Source organism: Ammospiza caudacuta, chromosome 4 (assembly GCF_027887145.1).
Source record: "Ammospiza caudacuta isolate bAmmCau1 chromosome 4, bAmmCau1.pri, whole genome shotgun sequence".
Taxonomy (NCBI): domain Eukaryota; kingdom Metazoa; phylum Chordata; class Aves; order Passeriformes; family Passerellidae; genus Ammospiza; species Ammospiza caudacuta.
In genome coordinates this window covers 5927128-5950222 of record NC_080596.1, presented here as the reverse complement: position 1 = coordinate 5950222, position 23095 = coordinate 5927128, and the positions used below count along the sequence as shown (strand labels likewise).

General features: G+C 39.2%; 1 protein-coding gene across 5 annotated transcripts in view; it reads left to right on the top strand.

Annotated features, from left to right (window-relative positions):
- GRIA2 (glutamate ionotropic receptor AMPA type subunit 2) overlaps nt 1-23095 on the top strand; it is an 89143-nt gene that overhangs the window by 34270 nt on the left and 31778 nt on the right. For all 5 annotated transcript variants that reach the window (XR_009274661.1, XM_058803664.1, XM_058803662.1 and 2 more), the window contains exons 3-6: nt 6461-6700; nt 10845-11041; nt 15281-15334; nt 17668-17829. Coding sequence is in view for 4 of the 5 variants with exons in the window: in XM_058803664.1 (XP_058659647.1) it covers nt 6461-6700; nt 10845-11041; nt 15281-15334; nt 17668-17829 (653 nt within the window). In the remaining variant the exon portion in view is untranslated. The remainder of the gene's footprint in view (nt 1-6460; nt 6701-10844; nt 11042-15280; nt 15335-17667; nt 17830-23095) is intronic.

Here is a 23095-nt window from a genome sequence, read left to right as displayed (position 1 = left end):
CTTTGGGTTTAGGATGATATGCATCGCAGAAATATAATGAGAGGCAAAGAGCGTAAAGTGCTGGATTTTATTGTTTCTGAAGAACCAGGTATTACCACAGTGGTAAATGTCAGGTTATCCTGCTTATAGAGTTCATTGACAAACCGGAGTAGTGAAATGGGGAAAGTGGGAAAGAGAGAAAGTTATGAGTGGCAAAAAGGAGTTGTAAGAAGCAGCAGATGTTGATAACAATGGAAGAGTTTAAGAATGGAGCAAGCAGTTTTGGCCACCCTCTGACAGGGCACATATTTCTCATTGCAGGCTTAAGCTTGACTTTGTTATTGAACAAACTGACCCCTAGCTTTTGGAATAAAAGTCTAGAATACCTTTTTAGTGCTCTGAAAAACAAAGACAAGCTAGGTTTGTGCCTGACTATGTTTGTAGAACAAGAAGTCAAATATAAAATACTTAAACCTTAACCATAACAAAACATTCTGGTAATTGTTCCTGCTCAAGGATCTTAATTTACCCTGTTTCTTGGATTTCACAGTTATTTGCCATTCTAGGAGAATCTCTTTAGAAAAGGATCCAGAATGAGGTTACTATCTTCTGCCCCTCTTGTTGCTAAGTAAGCCATAGACTGTTTCTAAAAAGGACCCCATAAACCCAAAAAAACCCCAATTCATACAGGAGAGCTTGAAAGAAATGAATCCTGGCTGTTGGTTCTGATGTCATTAATGAAACAGATCTTTCATATTTCAATGGCTTATGAGTCCTAATCATCATGACTTTTTTTTACTCTAATAATTGTGAACAGCTTGTGATTCACCATTATAAAACTAATGTCTTCCAGCAATAGCAACATGACTGTAGATTTAGTCTGAGGTGGGAGCTCTGCCAAAAACAATTGCAGTTTCTGCATTATCTGCTGGGTCACCATTTTATTTGGAAACACCATCCCTTCTTTTCCCTTCTGCACCTAAAAGACAAAAGAATTGCAGGAATTGTCAAAGTTTAAATGCTTATTTATAGTGTGTTTTTATTACCTAGCATAGGTGCCTGCCCACTTACCTTTAGTGAAATTTCACACAGAAAAGCACAACACCAAGGTTTTTCTGTGTGGCATTGCAACACCCACCACTGCTGATGAAAATTTATTTTTACCTGGATTATAGTTGATCCTGATTTTTTTGGCTGACCCAGATGTGAGTTGTGTCCATACTTGAAGATTTGTGTTAGAGAGATTTTCATCTCATATTAGAGTAGCCTTGGTTGAATTAAATGAGACATTGTATCTATTTTGCAGGTTTCATAATAATTTTAAGAATATAAAATGATTTTGCCTTTACCATGTCATTTGTTGGGATTGTTTACCCCTGTGTGTATGTAATTCAGCTTTTAAACTGCAGCTCCTCTAGGCATTTAGAACTGCAGTGCCTTGACTTTCCCAGCTGGAGGTGATACTTTTTACTTGTCTTTCACTTTGTGCAGGAGAGGCGATCAAAATTCCAGTTTTGCCAACCTTCCCCAGAAGAAGATGCATGTGTGTAAGGACTGATGATTTATCAGGTGGAGAGATTAAACAGCTGTTCACTGTGTTAATTCAAGAGTGCTTTATTTAAGTAGGTTGTGATGACAGGTGGTATGATTTTGTGCCTTGTCAGGGAGGATGTTCAGTTTGAAAGAATAGCAGTTGCCTTCTGAAGAGAGTAGGGTGGGTGCATGTGTGTCACTGAAGAGGGACAGTGGAGCACAGTGGTATTTACAGCTCTGTCCTGTGGGTAAAAGGGGGAATAACACCTTTTTCCCTGTCATGGGTTAACCCTACCAGCTGCAAAGCATTCACACCACTCAGTCTCCCCTCTGTCCCCGGCATACAGAGGAGAAGTTAGGAAGAGAAGAGAGAAAACTCACGGGTCAGGGTAAAGGTGTCCAGTGTCAGGAAGGTGAGGAGAGGATGGGGGATGATTCTGAGAAGGCATCACCTATGGTGTTCAAATTTTCTGGTTGTTGGCTGCTGTAGGGAACATTATTCCATCTGTGCCTAAAATATCTGATGATGGAAGCAAAGCAGTGTGACAGGAGAAATGCATCCCAGGTGTTGGCAGTAGTGACTTAAAGCATTTTTATTTTTCAGTGGTCCTTGGATGAGACAGTTGTTGTGTCTGTCACCTTGTATGCAGTATTAAAATGGTTTAATTCAGAAGGTCACAGTAGTGTACAAGTAACAGTCTTTGCAAGATTCTCATTCAGGAATCCAGAAGTAAACTGATGCTCTATTTTTATTTGCATTTTTGAAGGTGAGTTATGAGGCATTAATTCCTTTATAGTAGCAAGTTCTGATGGTATTTAGCCTTTGCTGCAAATGGGAAACAATTATTCATGAGTGTGTGGGGAGGTAGTGAGTCGGTTTTGCCTCAGCAAGAGCATAATGATGTGGAATAGAACAAGGAGTTCCAGTAACTTAAACAGTAAAGCTATTCAGAAAATTCACAGCCTTTTTCAGAAATCTTTGTCCAACATGACACAGCTGCCCAGAGACAGGGCTCCCGTGGGAACATGCTGCCGCACAGGTGTTGGGCTGGAGCGTGGAGCCTGCTCTTAGCAGCACTGACCAGCAGCAGGGAGCCCTCCTGTGAGAGTGTTCCTGGGCAGGGGAGCTCCTCTGTGCCCAGTGGCAGAGCTCTGGGAGGTGTTCCTGGGCAGGGGGGCTCCTCTGTGCCCAGTGACAGAGCTCTGGGAGGTGTTCCTGGGCAGAGGAGCTCCTCTGTGCCCAGTGGCAGAGCTCTGGGAGGTGTTCATGGGCAGAGGAGCCCCTCTGTGCCCAGTGACAGAGCTCTGGGAGGTGAGTGGCTTGAGGAGCAGCAGGGAGAGAGAGGGAGAGGGACCAAAAGCTGCCTGCTTTCCTTAGCACAGGCTGGACAGGCAGACTGGATTCATGACAAAAAGGATTCCCTTTTCTCTCTCTGCCTGAGTGAACACAGTGGCTTAAGGAATAGGGGGCAATGGTGGTGGGTTCCTGCTGGTGTAGCTGTTGTGTCTCCTCTGTGACTGCCCCACCTTCCCAGGTGCCCTCCATAACAGGTCTGAGGCTCTGCAAGGGAAACTGAACAATAGCAAGGACACTGGTTCATCCAGCATGGAGGTGTTGCTGAGATTGGCCTACGCTCTGCATCAAAACTGCTTCCACAAAGAAAAAGATGGGTCATTTCCATAGGAGAGTCCTCTCTGAAGGGAACAGAAGGCACCTTATGCCAACTAGCCCTGCCTCCTTAGGGCTTGGGTTTAAGACATGAAGAGACACCTTCCTGCCCTGAATACTGCCTTTGACTGATTATCCTTGACTGATTTTTTTCAATCTGTAATCAAGTTGCAACAAGAAGGCTGAGCAAGTCCCTGAAGACTGTCCCAAGTCCCTGAGGTCTGTCTGAGAGTAACCAAGAGACTTCAGGGACTTGGGACAACTGATTGGAGGATCAGGAGCACAAGTGGCATTTTCCTCTATCCTTCCAGGTGTAAAGAGACAGAAAAACCAGAAAGCCAGCAGATCAATATCTGGCTCCAAGCCTGGTGTCATCAGTAGAATTTTGATTTTTGGGTTTTTTTTTGATCCTGGGTCAGTTCACTTGACATCAAGTCTGCTAGGACCATGGAGGTCCTGTTGTCTGGGAATTAGCAAAGATGACACCCATCTACAAGAGCTGGAAGGATAACCTTTCCTGTCAGACAAACCTTGGTGCTGGGGAAGGTCATCTTGAATGCTGTCACAAGGCATGTGTGGGTCAAACAGGTGATCAGGCTCAGCCAGCACAGATTTGTGAAAGGCTCCTCGTCCAGCCTGATCTCCTTCTATGGCAAGACAACCCTCTTGGTGGGTGAGGGAAAGGCTCTGAATCTTGTCTATCTGGCTTTAGTAAAGCCTTTGACACCATTTTCCACAGCATTATTCTGGAGAAACTGATTGCTTATGGCTTGGAGGAGTAAAAAGCTGGCTGGATGGTCAGGCCCAGAGAGCAGTGATGCATGGAGTTCTATCCAGCTGGCAGCCAGTCACAAGTGGTGTCTCCCAGGACACAGTGTTGAGGCCAGCCCTGTTTGATGTATTTATCAACCATCTGGACGAGATGATCAAGTGCACCCTCAGTCATTTTGCAGAGGACACCAAACTGGGTGGGTGTGTTGATCTGCTGGAGGGCTGGAAGGCTCCACAGAGGGATCTGCACAGGCTGGATTGATGAGCAAGGCCAACTGTGTGAGGCTCAGCAAGGCCAAATACCAGATCCTGCTCTTGGCTCACAACCCCACATAGCATTACAGGCTGGGGGAAGAGCAGCTGGAAAGCTGCCCCATGGAAAAGGACCTGGAGGTGCTGGTCAGCAGCAGCTGAACATGAGCCAGCTGTGCCCAGGTGGCCAAGGAGGCCAATGGATCCTGGCCTGGATCAGCAATGGCGTGACCAGCAGGACCAGGGCAGGGATTGTCCCCCAGCATTGGTGAGGCCACACCTCAAACCCAGTGTCCAGTTCTGGGACCCTCACTGCAGAAAGGACACTGAGGGGCTGGAGCGTGTCCAGAGAAGGGAAATGGACCTGGGGAGAGGTGTGGAGCACAAGTCTTGTGAGGACCAATTGGAGAAGCTGGGGTTACTTAGCGTGGAGTAGAGGAGGCTCAGGGGAGGGAAGACCTTATCACTGTACAACTGCCTGGAAGGAGGGTGTAGCAATGTGGAAGCTGGTCTGCTCTCAGATAACAAGCAACAGAAGAGGAAATGGCCTCAAGTTAGGATAGAGGCTATTTAGACTGGATATTAGGAAAAATTTCTTCATGAGAGGGGTTGGGAGGCATTAGAACAATTGTCACAGGGAAGCTGTTGAATAACTATCATGGATGTCTTTAAAAGGTGTTGAGATGTGGCACTTGGGGACATAGTTTAGTGACAGTCTTTGCAGTGCTGAGTGGTTGGACTCTGATCTTAAAGGTCTTTCCATTCAAAACAATTCTATGATTCTGTAATGATTTGTAGTTAGAATGGAAAAGGTTTGACCGTCTTGTACTTTAGCCCTGTAAAACCTGCAGCATCCTTTTATAAAGAGGTGTTACTCATCAAGATTTTAATCACTTGTATTTTCTCACCTGAGGCAAAATTCTGACCTAATTAAAGTTAATCGGTGAAAACTTAAAACTGGCAGACTCAGAATTTCACTCATCCTGTTTAGGTGCTTTTAATTGGAGTAGAGGAATAATTAGGGCGTGAGAGATGAGTGGTTGCATAGATATAGGCAAAGCCATGGAAAGAAGATAGCAATGAGTAGTAACAGGCATAAAGGGATAATATTTGTTTTAAAAAAAGAAACACCATTTTAAAAATAAAGATACAATAACTTTTAAAGATAAAAATATATTATTAGTTCAAATCTAGAAAATTCTAAAATAAACCAAGTTATTTTTGCCCTTATATGAGTTATGGTCAAGGATTAGTGTACTAAATGGCTGGGCAAAATTAGCATCAATTACACTGTGATTTCTATCTATAAGCAGGTCAGGTGTCTCTAGAAGGATGTGTCTTGCTCAAGGTGACTCTGCAAACCAAAGAATGCATAAGTGATAAGTGTGAATTAATCAGAGATTAATATTTCCTTCTCGTACCCTGGCTTTAGAACCTAGGCACTAGTATGCCCTGCAGTCTCAAAGAAAAGAACAGCCCAGAAAGAACCAGCTCTTCTGCACAGGCTGTTGTGGTCAGTCACATTCATCAACTGGCTTGAATTGTCTCCAGATAAAAAGTGAATGATCAGCATGATATTTACACCTATGAGGTTATTCTTCCTGCAACATGACCGCAAGTGTCAGCCAGAAGGACCAGCTTTTGCTGAGTCCTACAAAGCAGGGATTAAAATAATGCTTTGATACAGGAGGGCTTTAAAGCAAATGGACTTCTTACTGCTCTTGATAGATTGGGGTTCAGTTTTGGCTTTGCGTTTCCACAAATGGAAAGTTATTTAAAGTATTTTGTAGAAAGCTCAGTGAGTCTTGACCTCAGAGGCAGTTTATTTTTAACATGACAAAATATTATCTGTTTCCATAATGCTATGGATGGTCATAATGTCTCATTTTTTGAATTGCAACTGCCATTGATGTCTGTCATCACTGTTCTTTACAACATAAATTGAATTTAAGAGTTAGTTGGTGAGTTTTATTTCTGCATTTATCATCTAGGAGTGTGCACCACTGATACTTTCTTCTTTTGTTTTTTCTGGTGTAGGTTTTATATTACTGATTGATAATGCTAACAAATTATCTCCATAGCAGAGTATTACTTTTTTGCCTGATATTTATGTGATCAGATACTTTTCAGACATACATTTCTCATAATGTATACATATACATTACATTTTTTTCAATATTTTTTTAAATTGCAATAATTTTCAATAATTTTTAAAAATAAATTCTCCTGCTAATTTTCTGTCTTTCTTCTTTCTAGTCTGCTCCCAGTTTTCAAGAGGAGTCTTTGCTATTTTTGGATTCTATGACAAGAAGTCTGTAAATACCATAACATCATTCTGTGGGACTCTTCATGTCTCCTTCATAACTCCCAGCTTCCCAACAGATGGAACACATCCCTTTGTCATTCAGATGAGACCTGACCTCAAGGGAGCTCTTCTTAGCTTGATTGAATACTATCAGTGGACCAAGTTTGCATATTTGTATGACAGTGACAGAGGTAAGGTGTGGTACTTTTTACCTGCACCCTGTTTGGCAGGTGTATCTTGTTGAAATTTGGAATTCATATTAGATAAGTAAATAATAGAAGAAATATTTACCTCCAACAAGTGTAAGTGTAATTGAATAAAGTGTTTCTTGCATTTAGAAATGAGGTTTTGGGACAGAGACAAAATTGTTCAGTTGAGAATGAAATTATTATGGTATGCATTAATAGAATTGCAGCTCTTAAGCAATGTGGGATTAGTCACATGTTGTAAAACAGTTTCTATGTAGGTTTTTCTTTTTTTGTTAAAGAAACATCTAAGGAGAAAAAAAAAAAAAAGTCTGAGCATGAAGAGCTATCTGCTACCACAGATTCACTCCATGTATGCAAAATCCATAACTGAGCACCAAGCAAGCAATAAATCTTGGATGCAGTCAGTTCCTACTTCTTTGGAGACTGCTTTTGGTATTGAGTTCCTTGCCTCTGTTGAGCTTGGATTTTATTGTTGGTGTTGATAAACCCAAACCCATTGCTCAGGATCAATTAATTCCACCATACATCCTTCTCATGCCCTTTTGTGGCTGTAGTAGTAATAATATAACATTTTATGAACTTGAAAATGTCACTGGCAAATTGTGGTATATCAGTTAGTTTTCTAAGAAGAAGCAGCTTTATCCAGAAAAGGTGGGGTTTTTGATTGCTTTTTCTGGAATTCCATTATTATAATTCTATTTTCAGGTTGTCCTCACCTAGTAGTCCTTGGCTACCTCTTCTATCTTACCTGCTCCTGTTCCCTTTAAAGTGGCTATTTTGTGGCTTTTCCGCATGTTCATTGGTCAGAGTTAAATAACAAATGCATTTTAAATTATAAAATGCTAATAGAGTTAAAGCATACCACACCATCTTTGGTTGAGTAATGGGGTGACTTTAAATTCCCTGCATTCTGATGCCATTTTATACATGATGTTCAGAAGCTGAAGGGGTCTCCTCCAGAGAGTTCTGTATCACTTTTGTAATGTGTTAGTTAGAAGAACTAATCCTGATGTGTAACCTCCAAAGGTAATGTCACATGGAACAATGAATGCTAAGCTAATTTCTCTGGCAATTCATTTTCAAATTCACATTAGAATCAGAAACATTCTCTGTCTTTTTAGAAAGGACAGATGTAAAGCTACTTTCTCAGCCAGTACTCTTTCAATCATCTAGCAGTGGGTAGAATGTGACCTGCATGTGATTTATATTTAGGAAATACTGAAAAACACCTAGTTCTTGTGAGCTGCACTGTCTGGATCTTACCAGGAATATCAGCATCACGTTGTTCTTTGTACCCACCCTTAGGTTCTTCCTTTTTTATTTACCTCTTGGTTTTAATTGTGGCAAGGCACCCCAGTGATAACAGGCTCCAAGGCATGAAGCTCCTGCCCTTATGTGGAGTAAATCTTTGCTCCTCAGTGCTCCCCCCAGGTTGCATGAGGTCAGCCTGCAGAATCAAACAGTTTGTAGCCAGCTACATTGACATCAAATCCCACATACACAAGTCCACAGTTCCTTTAAGCATTTTCCCTGTTAATGGAGTGACAATGATGTATATTTAAGGAATGATATAGGATTGAAGATGTTTCCGCTTTCAGGAGTGAGATAAAAAAAGGCAAGGAGACTTACTTAACTTAATGGAAACTATAAAGGCTAATAAGAATTACTTTGGTGACTTATTCCTAAAGAATTGTTTATTGCTGGTGTTGGAGCACTTCTGTGTTTAGGGACTGACTGGCTGAAGTCCAGGGCAATTTGCTGTCATTCCTGTCCTCAATTGAGGAGTGAGGCCATTCAATAGATGTGTGCCCAAGCTATTTCTGCCTTAATGCAGTAGTTATTCTCATGGAATGTGGAGTAGTTACCATCCTTACATCCTCTCTGCCATTACTAACACTAAGTTTTGGAAAAAGTAGTAGCATTATTGTAAGATTCTATCTGTAAAAGAATTGCTAAGTTATTCAGCCTCTCTTCCATCTTTCTTTTCAAAGCTCACTGCTTTAAAAGTTTGTCTCATGATAACCAAAAGAGGTTCAGGACATGAGTTTCCCGGGCAGAAGTGCTCATGCAGCTTAAAAAATAGCAACTGAAGTTGCTGGAGTTTTCTCCTCTGCTGAGTCTCCCACTTTTGTTGCTACTCTCTAGAAAATTTGACTTTCACAAAAGTATTGCTGCAAATGCTTTCTGTTTGGTTGTTGTGGGGTTTTTTTGTGATTTTGCAACATGTTATTGCCATCAGAATAAGCTAAGCTGTATGAGGATGACAAATCTGCCACCAAAAGAAAAATAAAGCAAGCAATCCAGGCAGCCATTTGATATCTCTGCAGAGAGTATGTCAAGAAAAGAAAAACCCTGGGAAAAACAGAAGATTAGAGGAGTAAAATACAGAAACCCTTTGCAATGGGTGGTATTAGCATTAGTAGACCTTTATAATTTGTGCCTAGGTGAGATTGTTTAACTCAGAGGAATTTTTGACAGGTTGGAGGACCTGAAATCTACTACATGATATTTGAAACAATTATTCAGAATAAACGGCATCAGTTTGGCTGATTTGTCTTTTTTTAAAAATTTTAATTCATCATTTCAAGCAGCATTTTGAGGTTTAAACATACTTTAGTGCTTTTCAGTGTTTTAAGATGCTCCCTGCATCTCAGTTTGCTTACATCACTAATCTTTCCCTTTTAACACAAGTTCACCAGATTCATCTTTGGGATTTGAAATAGATTATATGTACCAGTGGACTGTAGTTATCTGTGATTTTAAATATTCATTACATGACATACAAAACTTAATATCAGTCTTTCTTAAAGAGACTTGGCAAACCAGAATTATATAAGATAATAATTCAATTTATGCTTTTGGAAGTCTGCCATTTTCTGCCTTTGCTGATGACCAGTCTTGTGTAGTGCTGTATGTCATTACCATTTTCACTGATGAAGATGAATTGCTAAACACTGACCAATCCTTATTTAATATTATGTCTACAGACTGTGAGACAAATTAATTTTCAGTGCTCTTCTTCTATGTTTATGGGTATAACCACTATTATTTCTCATGAAAGTTATACCTGAAGCTCCCTTTACATACCACATCAGAATTTGTCTCAAAAAAATCACTCCTGATGTTTGATTGTTTCAGGAGAGAAGAATGGGCAAAAATGTCAATTCACTCATACGAAAGTCTAATTTTTTTTTTTCTTTATAATAGTATCTGGTGTCCCTAAAACTGCTCTCTAGAATTATGTAGAATTCTCTGGTAGGAATTGAAACATGATAAGTCTCATTCTTGTACTACTGGAAGTCATTAAAATTGTACTTTTTGTATAGCAGGAATTAATTTCCAGCAGTAATTTTCATATTTCTCTACTACATTAGCTCATCCCTAAAAAGTAAAATCTGTCAAGTAAAATCTTCACTGGTTTTACAGTGTATCACAGGCAGTTGCATCAGTGCAAACATTACAGCTTCCTATCAGGAACTTGCTAAACGTACGAGATGGAAGCAAACTTCTCTACGCTGCTTGTAGGTGTTAGCATTGAGCCTGCTTATCTATAGGGAAAAATATATCTCAGCACATCTTTTATAATCAGGGATGTGACTGTAAGCAACAGAAATAATAAATCCATTACCATCACTGCAGAGCATGAGAATTCTGCCATAGACTTCAGTGAGGTCTGGGCTTAAATACAGCACTGCTCAAGTGCTGGGAACCAAAGCTGTTCAATAGCTGTTGTTTAAGCAGCTGATCCTTTAATAAGGCTCATCCTTTTTGTAATAGGTGGCTGATCCTTTTGCTCTAATTGGATCACTCCTCTCCTAGAAGATGTCTTTCCCACTATGTGGAAGTCCAGCAGCGGATCAGTGAAAACAATGAAATCCAATTCTGAAGAAATTGGGCCAAACCTAAATGTTGCACTTATGAGGCTTTACCTTGATGCCTTGCAGTGATGCAAATGGAAGTTTTATGTAATAATAATTAATTTGACCCACATATATCTTAGTTTCTGATTTCTACCTACTTGTGACAGGTCAAACAAGTTACAGGAGAACTTAAATAAGTGATCTCACAAATCACATTGTAGAGGCTTTGTCAGTCATATCTTCTGTTTTCTCCTGTGCTTTGCTAGGATTATCAACGTTGCAAGCTGTGCTGGATTCTGCTGCTGAAAAGAAATGGCAAGTGACTGCTATCAATGTAGGAAATATTAACAATGAGAGAAAAGATGAAACTTACCGTTCACTGTTTCAAGATCTAGAGGTAAAAAAGGAAAGACGAGTGATTTTGGACTGTGAGCGCGATAAAGTCAACGACATTGTTGATCAGGTTTGCTGTTCTCCTTTCTTCAGTGACAGCAGTTAGCAGTATTCTATATGTAAATGTAATGAGTTCATTTGTTTTGATGGTATTTCTGTGATTGTTATGAATCATTTGGCAGTCACAGGTTTGTATTGAGGACTGCATATGTGCCAGGGAGAAAGTGAACACACAAATCCTATTATCCCTACCTTTGCCCAAAGGCAAGATAACTCTATCTGGATGATCCTGTATAGTTTTCTATGCTAGTTATTTAAAAGAAAGGCACTAATTTATGAAATACCTTGTTCAGACTCTTTTACAGCATAAGTAGTATACTGTATTATACATAGTTGCAACACTATTATATCTGGTCTGATACAGTTAGTTATGTCTAAGGATTAGTTCTTTTTACACCTAGAAGGTATTTTCTCCCTCTAATACATTTTCTGAGAACCTTTTATGTGTAGGGAAGACTGTATCACAGCTTCTCTTCCTCATTTAATGCCCTTTGAAATTTGTATTTTGAAGCTTTTTGTCATTTGTACTTTCCTTGCTTGTCTCTTCATTTTGTGTCACTCCTAAAGTGTGCTAACCAAAATTGGATGCTGTTTTTCATAGCTAACGCCTCCCGAGCTTTAAAAAGAGCAGCAAAATCTGTCTTCTCTCCACCCATGCAAATTATTTGCCAAAATGACTTTTTAAAAAAAAAAAATCTTCTTTTTAGCAACACTATCATGGTTCTCTGATTCAAATTACTGCAGTACTTTGAAATCTACCACTTCAGTCCTGGAGCCTAGGAAGTTCTTACTGGCTCTGTACCTTCCTACTTTTCATGCATGCAGAGCACAATGGAAAATTGTAAGGATAGTTCCCTGTTGGCTTGAGCTTCGTCATGTGAGACTGTGCAGCATCAGGAGGGATGTATCATCAGAGTATGGATGTATTCGTTTGAAGGTTTTTTGAAGGGCTTGTTATTTTGGTCTTTATTTTGAAGGTCGTTATATTTTGAGGAGGCTCAGACAATGAGCAGTGTCCTTAATGCAGTACATTATGTTTGTGTGTTTTATTTGGAATTCATAGCCACAACCTCTTTTTCTGATTTTCAAGATAAATTTGAATTTGATCCTGTTCTCAAGATAAATTTGAATTTGATCCTGTTCTTAAAGAGCATTTAACCTCTGAGAGTTTGATCTGTCTATCATCTGCAGTTTTTAAAAATCATTTTCTTACTTATCAATGTCAAGAAATGTACAATGTAGGGCAATGTTTGACATAAGTAGTCCTTATAGGTCATCTTCATTTGGTTCTGTGTGGCTTTTCAAACGGTTCTTTACCTACCTTACAGTGACTTTTTCTCTTGTCCATGTCTCTTGTGAGTTTCTAATGATGTCCTACAGAACAATCACCTTTTTAGACTCAGGATGTCACATCTTGCTGCTTCTTGATTATCAGACCAGAGAAAAGAAAGATACTGCTTTGACATGTTTCGATCTTGACAAGACTATTTTTAGCATTTACCTTACTATCCTATACATTCTTTTTAAAATAAGTATGTAGTATTCATTATAACTTCTGATGTGAAACTTTGGCTGACTGTACTTTTCTTTAGTTTCACCTTTCAGCCACTTTTTATAGACAAGAACTCTCTTTTCCCTTCAGTTACAACTAATTTTTACAATCTTTGTTTCATAATAGACCTATTTTTGTCTTTGTCTGCTTCTTATTTGGATTGCATTTCTGGGATATTTTTCTTGCCCTAGTTGCACTTTGATGGATTCTGCCTTTTTTAGACCTTTAGAGTTTCTCAGCTTATCCCCACAGACTTGTGCTACTCCTCAGACATACAGCTGGCTAAGCTTTTGTTTCTGCTGTTTTGATTTGTATGTCACTGAAGAATCCTTGATAACAACCAAATCAGCCTCACAGGACAGTTAATATAACTCTGGTTAGTTGTTCTCCTCTAAATAATTTACTGGTCTGCCCTGGAATATGTTCTCTTAAATGGTTTGCAGCTGTCCCAAATGGGTTTAGTCTTGTAATTGTCTTCAGAAGATAGCCTAGTTGTTTCTGCACTTTTGTCTGGTTTTTAAGCCCATTATTCTTCCAATCAGTAAGTTCCCTTCCTCACATTTAAAGGTAAAATCACTTTCTATTTCCAAAAGAAAGTTTAAATGATTCTCTAATAATTTTATCATTCTCTTGAAATGAAGTGTTGAGCAATGGATTTCTTGGCCTGCGAGTATACTTCGAGTGTGTTCTGATTTTCTTTTCTAATAGCAATGTACTTTAGGTCTTGATTTGCTACAAGATTTATTTCTTGAAAAATTACTTTAATTTCTGCCCTGAAAAAGACCCTCAGATATTTCCTTCATTTTATGAGGATGCCTGAAGTAAACACATCATATCAGTATCTCTTTTTCTGTGTATTTTTACTGCAAGAAATGCAACAGGCTTTCTGTTAACCAGATTTTCGTTGAATCCCAAAGTACTATTTGCATTGCTCAACACAGAAAGGAACAATTTCTTCACTTCCTTCCTTGCTTTCTATTACTGAACAAATCTTTTCATTTTGCTTTGATTTACCCTGCAAATATTTTAAGCTGAGGTGACAGCCTCAGGTTTACCCAGTTAGACTTTGTAGCCCTTGGATCTTTGTATAGGCACAAAATATATTTGCCAAGTTGCTTTATCATTCTTGTTTTTGTTCTTGTGTTATAGTTTCTCTTCAGATTTCAATGATTCATGTGAGTTGAAAAATATTTCAGTTCCCCAGCTCTGTTCAGTCTAGTTTATGTTCCTCTTCTCTGATCTGGCAAGTCTGTGTTATCATGCTCTTCATTAAATGGCTTCTGTCTCTTCTCAGGCAGCTTCCTTTGCAGAATCTCATTTCACCCTGCTAACACCCTTTAGGCAACTCTGTAATTACTGCCACTACTTGTCTATCCCTGCCAGAGAAGGTCCTCTGAGCTGCTGAATAGCTTTTGTGTGCACAGCTCCTTCATCGTGGCTTTTGGTACCACTGAAAATACCACTGAATTTTCGTAGTTTTAACTGGCAGCATCCTTGAAGTTTCAGCAAGCTGGGTTAATAAAAGAGTACCCAGTGGCAGCTAGAGCAGAGTTACTGAGCGTTAATTCAGAGGCTTGCAGCTGCTGGTTGTCTTCTCAGGTACCAATGATGAAGAAATATTTCATACAGAAGAGCTAATCTACTGAAATTATATATAACTGAAATTTCTTTGGAAGCAGCAGCAACGTAAGAAACACACCTTGAAAATATTTCTTACTTAAACCTCTTAATAAGTATTTAGTTTTAAGTAGTGTGATCCAGGTAATTGTTTTAGGATATGTAAGTCCATATATCATATATATATATCTATATATATAGATATATATATACACCTCAAAAGAGGAACAATTTAATTACTTCATTACTTCCATGGCTTTTGTAATGTGATCCCTCTCAGTCTCAAACTCTAGTATGTAAACTCAGTGTTAAAACTGCTTTCAGTTATATTTCTGTAACTTCATGAAACCAAGTATGTGGAATGTTGTTCACTAGTACCCTGATATAAGTTTCAGGATACCTAGTCTGAATATTTTAGCTATATGTTAAAAGAGGAAATGAATGAGTCATCCTCTCTTAATTTAAGTTCATTGTTCAAAAGATGGAATAAACCTCTAGACTCCTCTTATCTTGCCCATCCTTCCTCTGGAGAAGTGCTTAGCTTCAAAATGCAAACTTCGCCATGCAGACAGAGCCTTAGTTGGGTTTGTTTGGGAGAAGAATTCATGCTATAGGTGTGCCAGCAGAGATGTTGAGAAACCTCCAGCTGGCTTTGAGGGAGATGGTGAGGAAGACTAAGGGCAATAAACAATCTGAACTTTACAAGGTTTCCTCATAACTCATGAATGTCAGTGGGCAGAATCGGTGGGCGTCTGAGGCACAGTGTTTCTGGCACGTGATGCCTGCTCTCTCCTGGCTGGTTGTGCCCTGATGCACACCACAGCAATCAGCATTCAGCACCTGTGTCTGGAGGGACTCTCCCTCTTGGGACTTGGACTTCAGCGTGGCTGATTTCTAGCAGCAAAGGGTATGCTCAGTGGTGCATTAGGTAAAATAAAGGATAAGCAGCACACAAACTCAGCATTGCATGGCATTAACACTAAAAAATTTTTACATCACACTGCATTTTGAGCCTTTCAATCTTTGTCTGTATACCAGGTGAACATTCTCCATTATGGGCTATTTCTTCTTTTTTCACAGGTTATCACAATTGGTAAACATGTTAAAGGATACCACTATATCATTGCAAATCTGGTAAGCATTCTTAGTGTTTAAAATACCTGTATTGCTCATTTGACTGTTTGTGGAAGCACACCAGCTGGTATTTTGTTTTGAATACACCTCAGAAAACAGAAAAAAGCTAAATATTTTTATCCTTGCTAAATTAATGCTTGCGTTGAGATTATATTTGTTTATTGGCTGAGTTTTTTCAGGCTTTAAATACCTCTTATCATATTCCCATCAATGGGAATAAAGGTTGCTCAGCACCTTCAATAGAACTTCTCTTTTTCTACATACTTTAGAAAAAGAGTGTATGTAAAATAGAGAAATAACTTTCTGCATCATAGGATGATACATTCATTCAGCAAGGTGATGATTTCTCTCTCACAACTTTTAAACTACTTAAGAATCACAGTTCTCACGTTTCATTCTACTAGACTAGTGAGTCTCAGATTTCCACATTTCATCCCTCAGGTTGGCTGGGTGATCAGTCTGAATTCATGTTTTCTTGAACACAGGTGATCAGACTGTAGAGCTAATGGTGTTCATGCAGGGAAAGCTCAGAAAACTCACTAAATTCTGTCAAGGGAATTTTTTTTTAATTGTGTCTAAAGGTGAAGGGCCTTTTAATTGATATTAAAGTCTATAAACACCTTCTTACTGAAGCTAGAGGAACTCATCCAGACCTTTTTTGTAGACAAAGCAAATTCTGCACGCCCAAATCTCATTTATCCTGGTCAAGAAAAGAGTTTTGGGGGCTGTATAGTGCAAGTGCCACCAAACAATTTTTTTTTATCATTTATCTTGAACTGTGACAGTGTTTGATATAAATTCCAGCAGGGCCCCAATTGACTCTGTCTTCCATAGTGCTTTGAGGAGCCTGAGGAAACAGAAGGAGCATGGTGTGTCTCTGGCCCTTGAGGCATAACCCCTGACTCCTCCTGGCCTTTGATGGAAACACTTCCCCCTCCAGGCAGGCAGAGCTCTGAAGAGTCATGTGGGTGCCGTGGTGTGAAGAAATCTTTTGCTTTAAATGCCTCTTTAAAAGCTGAACACTGGGGTTTCATTCCTATATCTTAATAACTAATTTTTGGGTAAAGAAATTGAGGTGCTGATATTCATAAAGCAGGCATAAAAGTCTTATCTTAATAACTAATTTTTGGGTAAAGAAATTGAGGTGCTGATATTCATAAAGCAGGCATAAAAGTCTTATAAAATGTGAGAAATTATCTGTTAGACATCTGTGGTTTGCATTGCAAATGTTGCATAAACAGTATTTTGAGTCTTAAGGGAAATTCTCTAAAATGTGCCCAGTGGATTTCATGATGTTAACTGGTTGCTATTTTAACCATTGCTTTAAATTTGTAACAGTAAGTCCATAAGATCTAAAAATTACTGAATCTTATGTTTTAAAGCTGTTTAATATCATGTATAAAGTATTTATGGAAGTGATTTTAAAAACTTGTTTTTCTCTGCCAGAAGGAAAACTTATCTAGTATTTGAATCATATCTTCACTGAATCCACCTGCTTTCTTCTTTTTGGACTGTAGTAATATTCTCCTCCAGTCTGATCAGTCATTCAAGAAATTGATCTATTTTGAAAACTAAGAAATGCAGATAGATGGAGAAGAGGTTTGAATATACAATGAATATCAAGTTACATGATCAGTGTAGAAGTGTCTGCATTAGCAGGCAACAACATGAGGATCATTAAAATGCAGTAACTAAAGACCATCTCGTATAGCAATTGTAGCAACTTCTGATAATGAGGTTTGAATTTGCTGCTTCTTTTTTTTATTCACTCACAACATTCATTTATAAAGAAGCGTCTGACATCATTATTTCATGTAAATGCCTTTGTATGGTTATTTGGGTGAAGTTAAATCACAGAAAACAGAACACAAGAACTTTTTTTAAGAATGGGAAGTAGTTCTTTATGTCAGAGGGTTGAGGCAGTGGAGATGGCAAGTCCTTCCACGTGCTTTGGAGTTCCTAAAAGAGAGGACACAGCTGTGGCTGTAAGTATTCCTGCCTAAAACCTGCTTGCCTGTTACTCATGCCTCGTGTTCCCTTTCTCACCTAACTGGTCCTGTTAAAATTAACAGGATGTTTAGGATGGCAAGGACAGGTCCACTGAGCCCTTCCTCACCATAGAAGGGTTTGTCTAGTGGGCAGCAAGAAGCATTGCTGGCTGATGCAGCTGATGACTTAATCCTGGCAGCCCAGGGTTTAAGTTGGATCCAGTTTGAGGAAAATGTTGGCTTACTGTTCTGCAGTAGAGGTCATATGGTAACTCTTGCTTTTTATACACTATTGAGAGAACTGCCAAAACTGTTAAAATAACAGACAATTTTTTTTCTGCTCAGGGATTTACGGATGGAGATTTGTCGAAAATTCAGTTTGGAGGAGCTAATGTCTCAGGATTTCAGATAGTTGACTATGATGATCCCGTGGTGTCGAAATTTATACAACGTTGGTCAACACTGGAGGAAAAGGAATATCCTGGTGCACACACTAGTACAATCAAGGTAGGTCTTATGTTTGTTTTAACTACACTAGAAGTACAGGAAGTGAAGGGTTTGGAGTAGAATAGCAAGGGACAGAGAAAGCCCTTGAAAAGCCACAGTCCCAGCATAATTTTATATTTTTTAGGAGTACTTTTAACATTCTCTGTCATAGGACTGATTGAGCAAAGATACTACACTCTTAAAAATGTTCAAGGTTATTTTTTTCTTGTGTCACTGTAAATCTGTGCCTGACAGTTTGTTAGGTAATTGGTTTAGATATCATGATAGATTAACTAGATCTACTGACTTTTTTTGATTTTTCTCTTTCTCTGTTTTGAAATGTTTCTCTTTCTCTGTATTTTGAAATGCTTAAAGACAAATATTAATCATTTCTGCGGAGCACAGATTTAGCACTTTTTTGATGTAACACAATAACAAAAAGAAATGGTTAGACAGTTCCTTTGAGACAGATGCCCAAGTCCTACAAAGACTTAGAAAATTCAATGCTGTGCCTGACATGCAGAATCATGGTCTGATTTCAGGCCTGCATGACACACAATGTAACACTGGGCAAGTGGTTTAGTTTTTTTACCTCAGTTTTACTTCTGGATGAGACTGGGATAATAGTACCTTCTCACTTTCTCTAACTATCAATTAGTGGCTGCAGGATATTAAAAAGAATAATTCAATTTTAATGTTAGATTATTTCTGCTTTAAGTAATACAATCAGAGATTTTAATAAGAACAAGGCATTAAATAGCTCTAAAAGACAAAAAAAATAAGTTGCAAATGTTCTAGCCATATCTTTTTTTGTGCTATAATTTGAATATGAAGCATGTTCTTAATTTATAATGAAATTAATAAAAAGTTCAGCATGGAAGGAAGAACCTTTTTTTTTTCAAAGGCCTGATAGAAAACCTTAATTTTAATTAAAAAAAAAAAAAAATATAGACTCCTTTTTTATGAGGCCAAGTTTGGTGGTAACTTAGACCAAGTGATTTTTTTTTTTTTTCTGGTGGTTATTTTTGTAGTTTAAAGTCTTTATAACAGAGGTAGTGAATTTCTTACTTGATGTTTGGAAAAGTAAACTGGAGTCTGTGTGAGGTCTTTAGGTACATTTGTATTACAGTTGTGGAGTGTATGTAATCTGTATTGCTCTCATTTAGGAAATAGGGAAGGGATGTGACTGTGGAGAATTAACAGAATCCTCTTGTCTCTCTGATTCTTGAGTGCCCAAATCGGCCTACACACTCATGTTGCACAATCATAGTCTGGAAATAATAATAGGGAAATACATAAAGCACATGACTGCAGTGAAGAACTCAAACTGAAACCTTCAAGATGCAGTTTTTATCGAAGATGGAAAAATAAATGTGTGACACACAGTAGTAAGGTCTCTGGTGTTACTTACACAGGGGGGGAAATTGCATGTGTTAGATAACATGAAATGGTGGCAATGTTGTATTAAAGCACTGAAGTCTCTAACTCTGTCACAGGTATTCCCTTTATTTCTTCCATGATAAGTCCTTTCAATTCTAGTAGAAAGTGAAAGAGTTGAAGCTGAGTATTTGCATTATCTTCTGCTTTTGAGATTTATTTTGTTATGCATAGGAAAAGTAAAATATCTTGAATTTCATTAATTTAAGACATATTTTAAATTATTTTAAAAGGCTGACTTCTCTTCCTTTTTATATTGTTTGCTCAAGATATATATAGGACTGCACTGATACTCACTGAAGAAATTGAGATCTATGTTAGATTATCAGATAATTTAAAATGCTAGAAGTGTTGATGGTAGGAAAGTGTGGATGCATATTGCGATGTTTGGTGACATTGATTGTATCAGTTGCTGTATTTCTTTGTGTAGCTTTCTGTCTCTTGCCCTTATACACATATTAGTTGTCATTTTTGCTGGCCATTACAGGTAGGGTTAGAGGTATGTCACATTTCATTCCCACTTTAGAGGGAGCTAGAGGCAGGGCAGAATTATAGAAATCATGGAAACAGGGCAGGAAAGGTCTTTGAGCAGTCAGTCACCCTTCTGTCCTCCTTGCCTGAAGGCAGAATCAGATAAACCTGTGCAGTTCCTCTGAGTAGTGATTTCACAGCTTCTCCAAGCATCTATCTCAGTACTTAAATGATCTTGGGTTTGGCTTTTGTCTAACCTTAATCAGCCTTGATATCACCTAATCCATTACTCCTTTATATGTTTCTAATGGCTGTGAGAGGCTTCTGCTTTTTCATTGTCCTCCTGTATTTGAAAATGGCTGCAACCCTTCCTGCCTTTCATTCCTCCCTGCAAAACCAAATAATCTCTTTTCTTTTGAATTTTCTGCTCTCAGATCCTGTTTGTTATTTTGCTCTGGAGCTTTCTATTTGGTACCTCTTTGAAATGCCAGACTGGCTACTGCAACACATCTGAGTGCTGTGCTGAGGAAATGGAAATAATGGCTTCATGCATCTCAGAGACAGTACTCATTTCAGGGGGCTCTTTTGTATTAGTTTCTTTTACTTTTTTTTTTCCTCTCCTCACCACCATGACACCTAGTGAGATGTATTTCTCATGGGATCGATGCTAACAGCCAAATCTTTTTCTGCATTCCTTTCTTGTGCTGCTGCCAATTTAGATGGGCTCATACCATATCTGTCCACTTAATCGTTACTTTTAAGTACAGGCTTTTTTCATTAACTCGTGCTGAGTTGCATTTCTTACCTGTCCTTTGTGAGCATTTCATTCCTTTTTATATTTTTATTCTAGCTGTGTTGCCCTCTGCTTCTGTATAAACATCTAGATTACTGAGCAGGTTAGTGCACTGGTCTCCCACTTGTCCCTTAAGTGGTCTTACAAATAACTTTTTTCCCCTTTTGATTTTGAGGTAGTTGTCCAAATTGCCAGTGTTGATAATTGAACTTTTGCTCCCAGTCCCATGGAATCTAGGAAACTCTTGCTGCAGATTCTGTATGAAGCAGATAGGAAGGCTGACAAGAGCCCTGCATCGTCAGTATAGAAATGAGAGGTGGTTACATGCCCCTCACAGGTAATATTATCTCTGGAATTGCAAGTGTTCTGTCGTTGCAGACAAAAACATTGCAACTCTGTTGTATTGTCTTCCTTTTTTAATCCAAAAGTAAGTGTACGTTCATTTCACATTACAAAATGCAAGCCAATGGACTATGACTGAGCTGATAAGACACACCACAGCATCCAAGCACAGTCCTGAAAATAGAGAAAGGCACCCTTTGCAATAAAATGTGTATTTCAAAGGAACATGCTCTTCGAGAAAGAAGAGCATTGCTAAAAGCCTCTTCCACAGATGCTGTATCAAATTACTTTAAAAATGTATCTTTTCAATTTATAAAATATTAATTATAAAAAAATGCTATCTTAGGACATAGATGAGAGAGGACACTGATCTCATTTGTTGCTGCACTGTACCTGTACTGATAAAAGCACAAGTTTTATAGATTAAGCAGGATGCTTAAAACAAGTGCTTTGCAGACTTTTTTACAGAATATTTTTATGTCTTTCAAAATTAACGCTGATACATTGTTTACTTCAGGTTAAATTTAAAACATTTCTGTTGTAACCAAGGGTGTTACCAGTCTCTGTATGCAGTTCTAGAAGAGCTGCTGTGTAGATCTTGAAACACAGAGTTGAGCATCCTCACTAATTTTTAGTCAAGTAGCAAAAAGAAAGACGTTTAATTTTATAAAGCCTGAATAATAACAAGTTGAAATTTTCTTTTGATCCAGTATGGCTTTCTGAGCCTAATGCTGTTCCAGGCTGTTACCTTCAAGGCAAGCTTCTTTATCTTGTGGAAGGACCCTAAAGGACAACACATCTGTTCACATCCAACTGCTCCAGTTTGCTGATCTGGTCAGCCCATTCTGTCTCTTTGGTCCATTTGCTGAAAGAAGCTCAATCAGTATCTCTTGAAGGCTAGTGAGACATAAGTTGTATTGCCTTTGTGTGGCTGGGTTTTAGTAGAAGGGGACCACAGGGGTGGCTTTTGTGAGAAGCTTCTGGAAGCTTCCCCCACATCCAGTGAAGCCAATACCAGCTGGCTCCAAGACTGACCCTCTGGCTCCCCAAGGCTGAGCTCATCAGGGAAGGTGGTGGTGCCTCTGATAACGCATTCAAGAAGAGGACAAAGCTGCTGCACAACAGCAGCCAGAGGGAGGAGTGACAATATGAGAGAAACAGCCCTGCAGACAGTGCAGAAGGAAGGACAGGGGGTGGACCAGGTGCCAGAGAAGAAATTTCGCAGCAGGGGAAGAGTGTGAGGAGGAAGTAATGATAGAGATGGGTGCTAAACAGACTGCAACCCCCTTCCACAGCCCCCTGTGCCACTGTGGGAACAGAGTATAAAGAATTTGTGAGTGAAGTTGAGCCCAGGGAGAAGGGAGAAGTGAGTTGAGATGTTTGGTGATTTGTTTTTTATTTTCTCATTATCTCGCTTTGGTTTGATTGGTAATTAAATTTTTTCTGAGCTGAGTCTGTTCTTCCTGTTATGGTCGTTGCTGAGTGATCCCTCCCTGCCATTATCCCAACCCGTGAGCCTTTCATTTTATTTTCTCTTCCCAGTCCCTCTGAGGAAGGGAGTGACAGAACTGCTTTGGTGTCACCTAGTGTCCAGCCAGAGCCAAACCCCCACCTAAGCACTAGGCTTCAAGTAGGTATGTCCTGTGAGGGACAGCAAAGATCTCTGAGCTTGTCTCCTTTGGAGAGGAGGAGGCTGAGGAGTGACCCCATTGCTCTCTACAGCTTTCTAAGGAGGGAGAGTGGAGAGGATGGTGCTGAGATCAACTCCTTGGTATCCTGTGACAAGGGGATGTGTGGGAATGGTTCAGAGCTGCCCCAGAGCAGGTTCAGACTGGACCTGTGGAAGCATTTATTTACATTTCTTTCATTTTTAGGATAGTCAAACACAGGAACAGTCCTCCATGAGTGCTGGTCAACATCCCAAGCCTGTCTGTTTGAGAGGCATTGGGACAATTCTGCTAAAACCCACTTTAGAATTGGTCAGCCCTGAATTGTTCAGGCAGTTGGACTAGATAATCATTGTAGGTCTGTCCAACTGAGACAGTCTATTCTACAAGCCATCCTACTCTGGGATAAACTTTTGTAAGAGCAACCTGAGGCTTGAAGTGCCTGAGACAGCTTGCATATGATATATACAGAAACTATGTGCAGCATGCAGAAAAAAATTTGGGGCTGCCTGGTTGAAGACCTAATTAAGCTCAGACTCGTAGAGAATCCCATTGTGTCAGAAGGTGATAACAACCC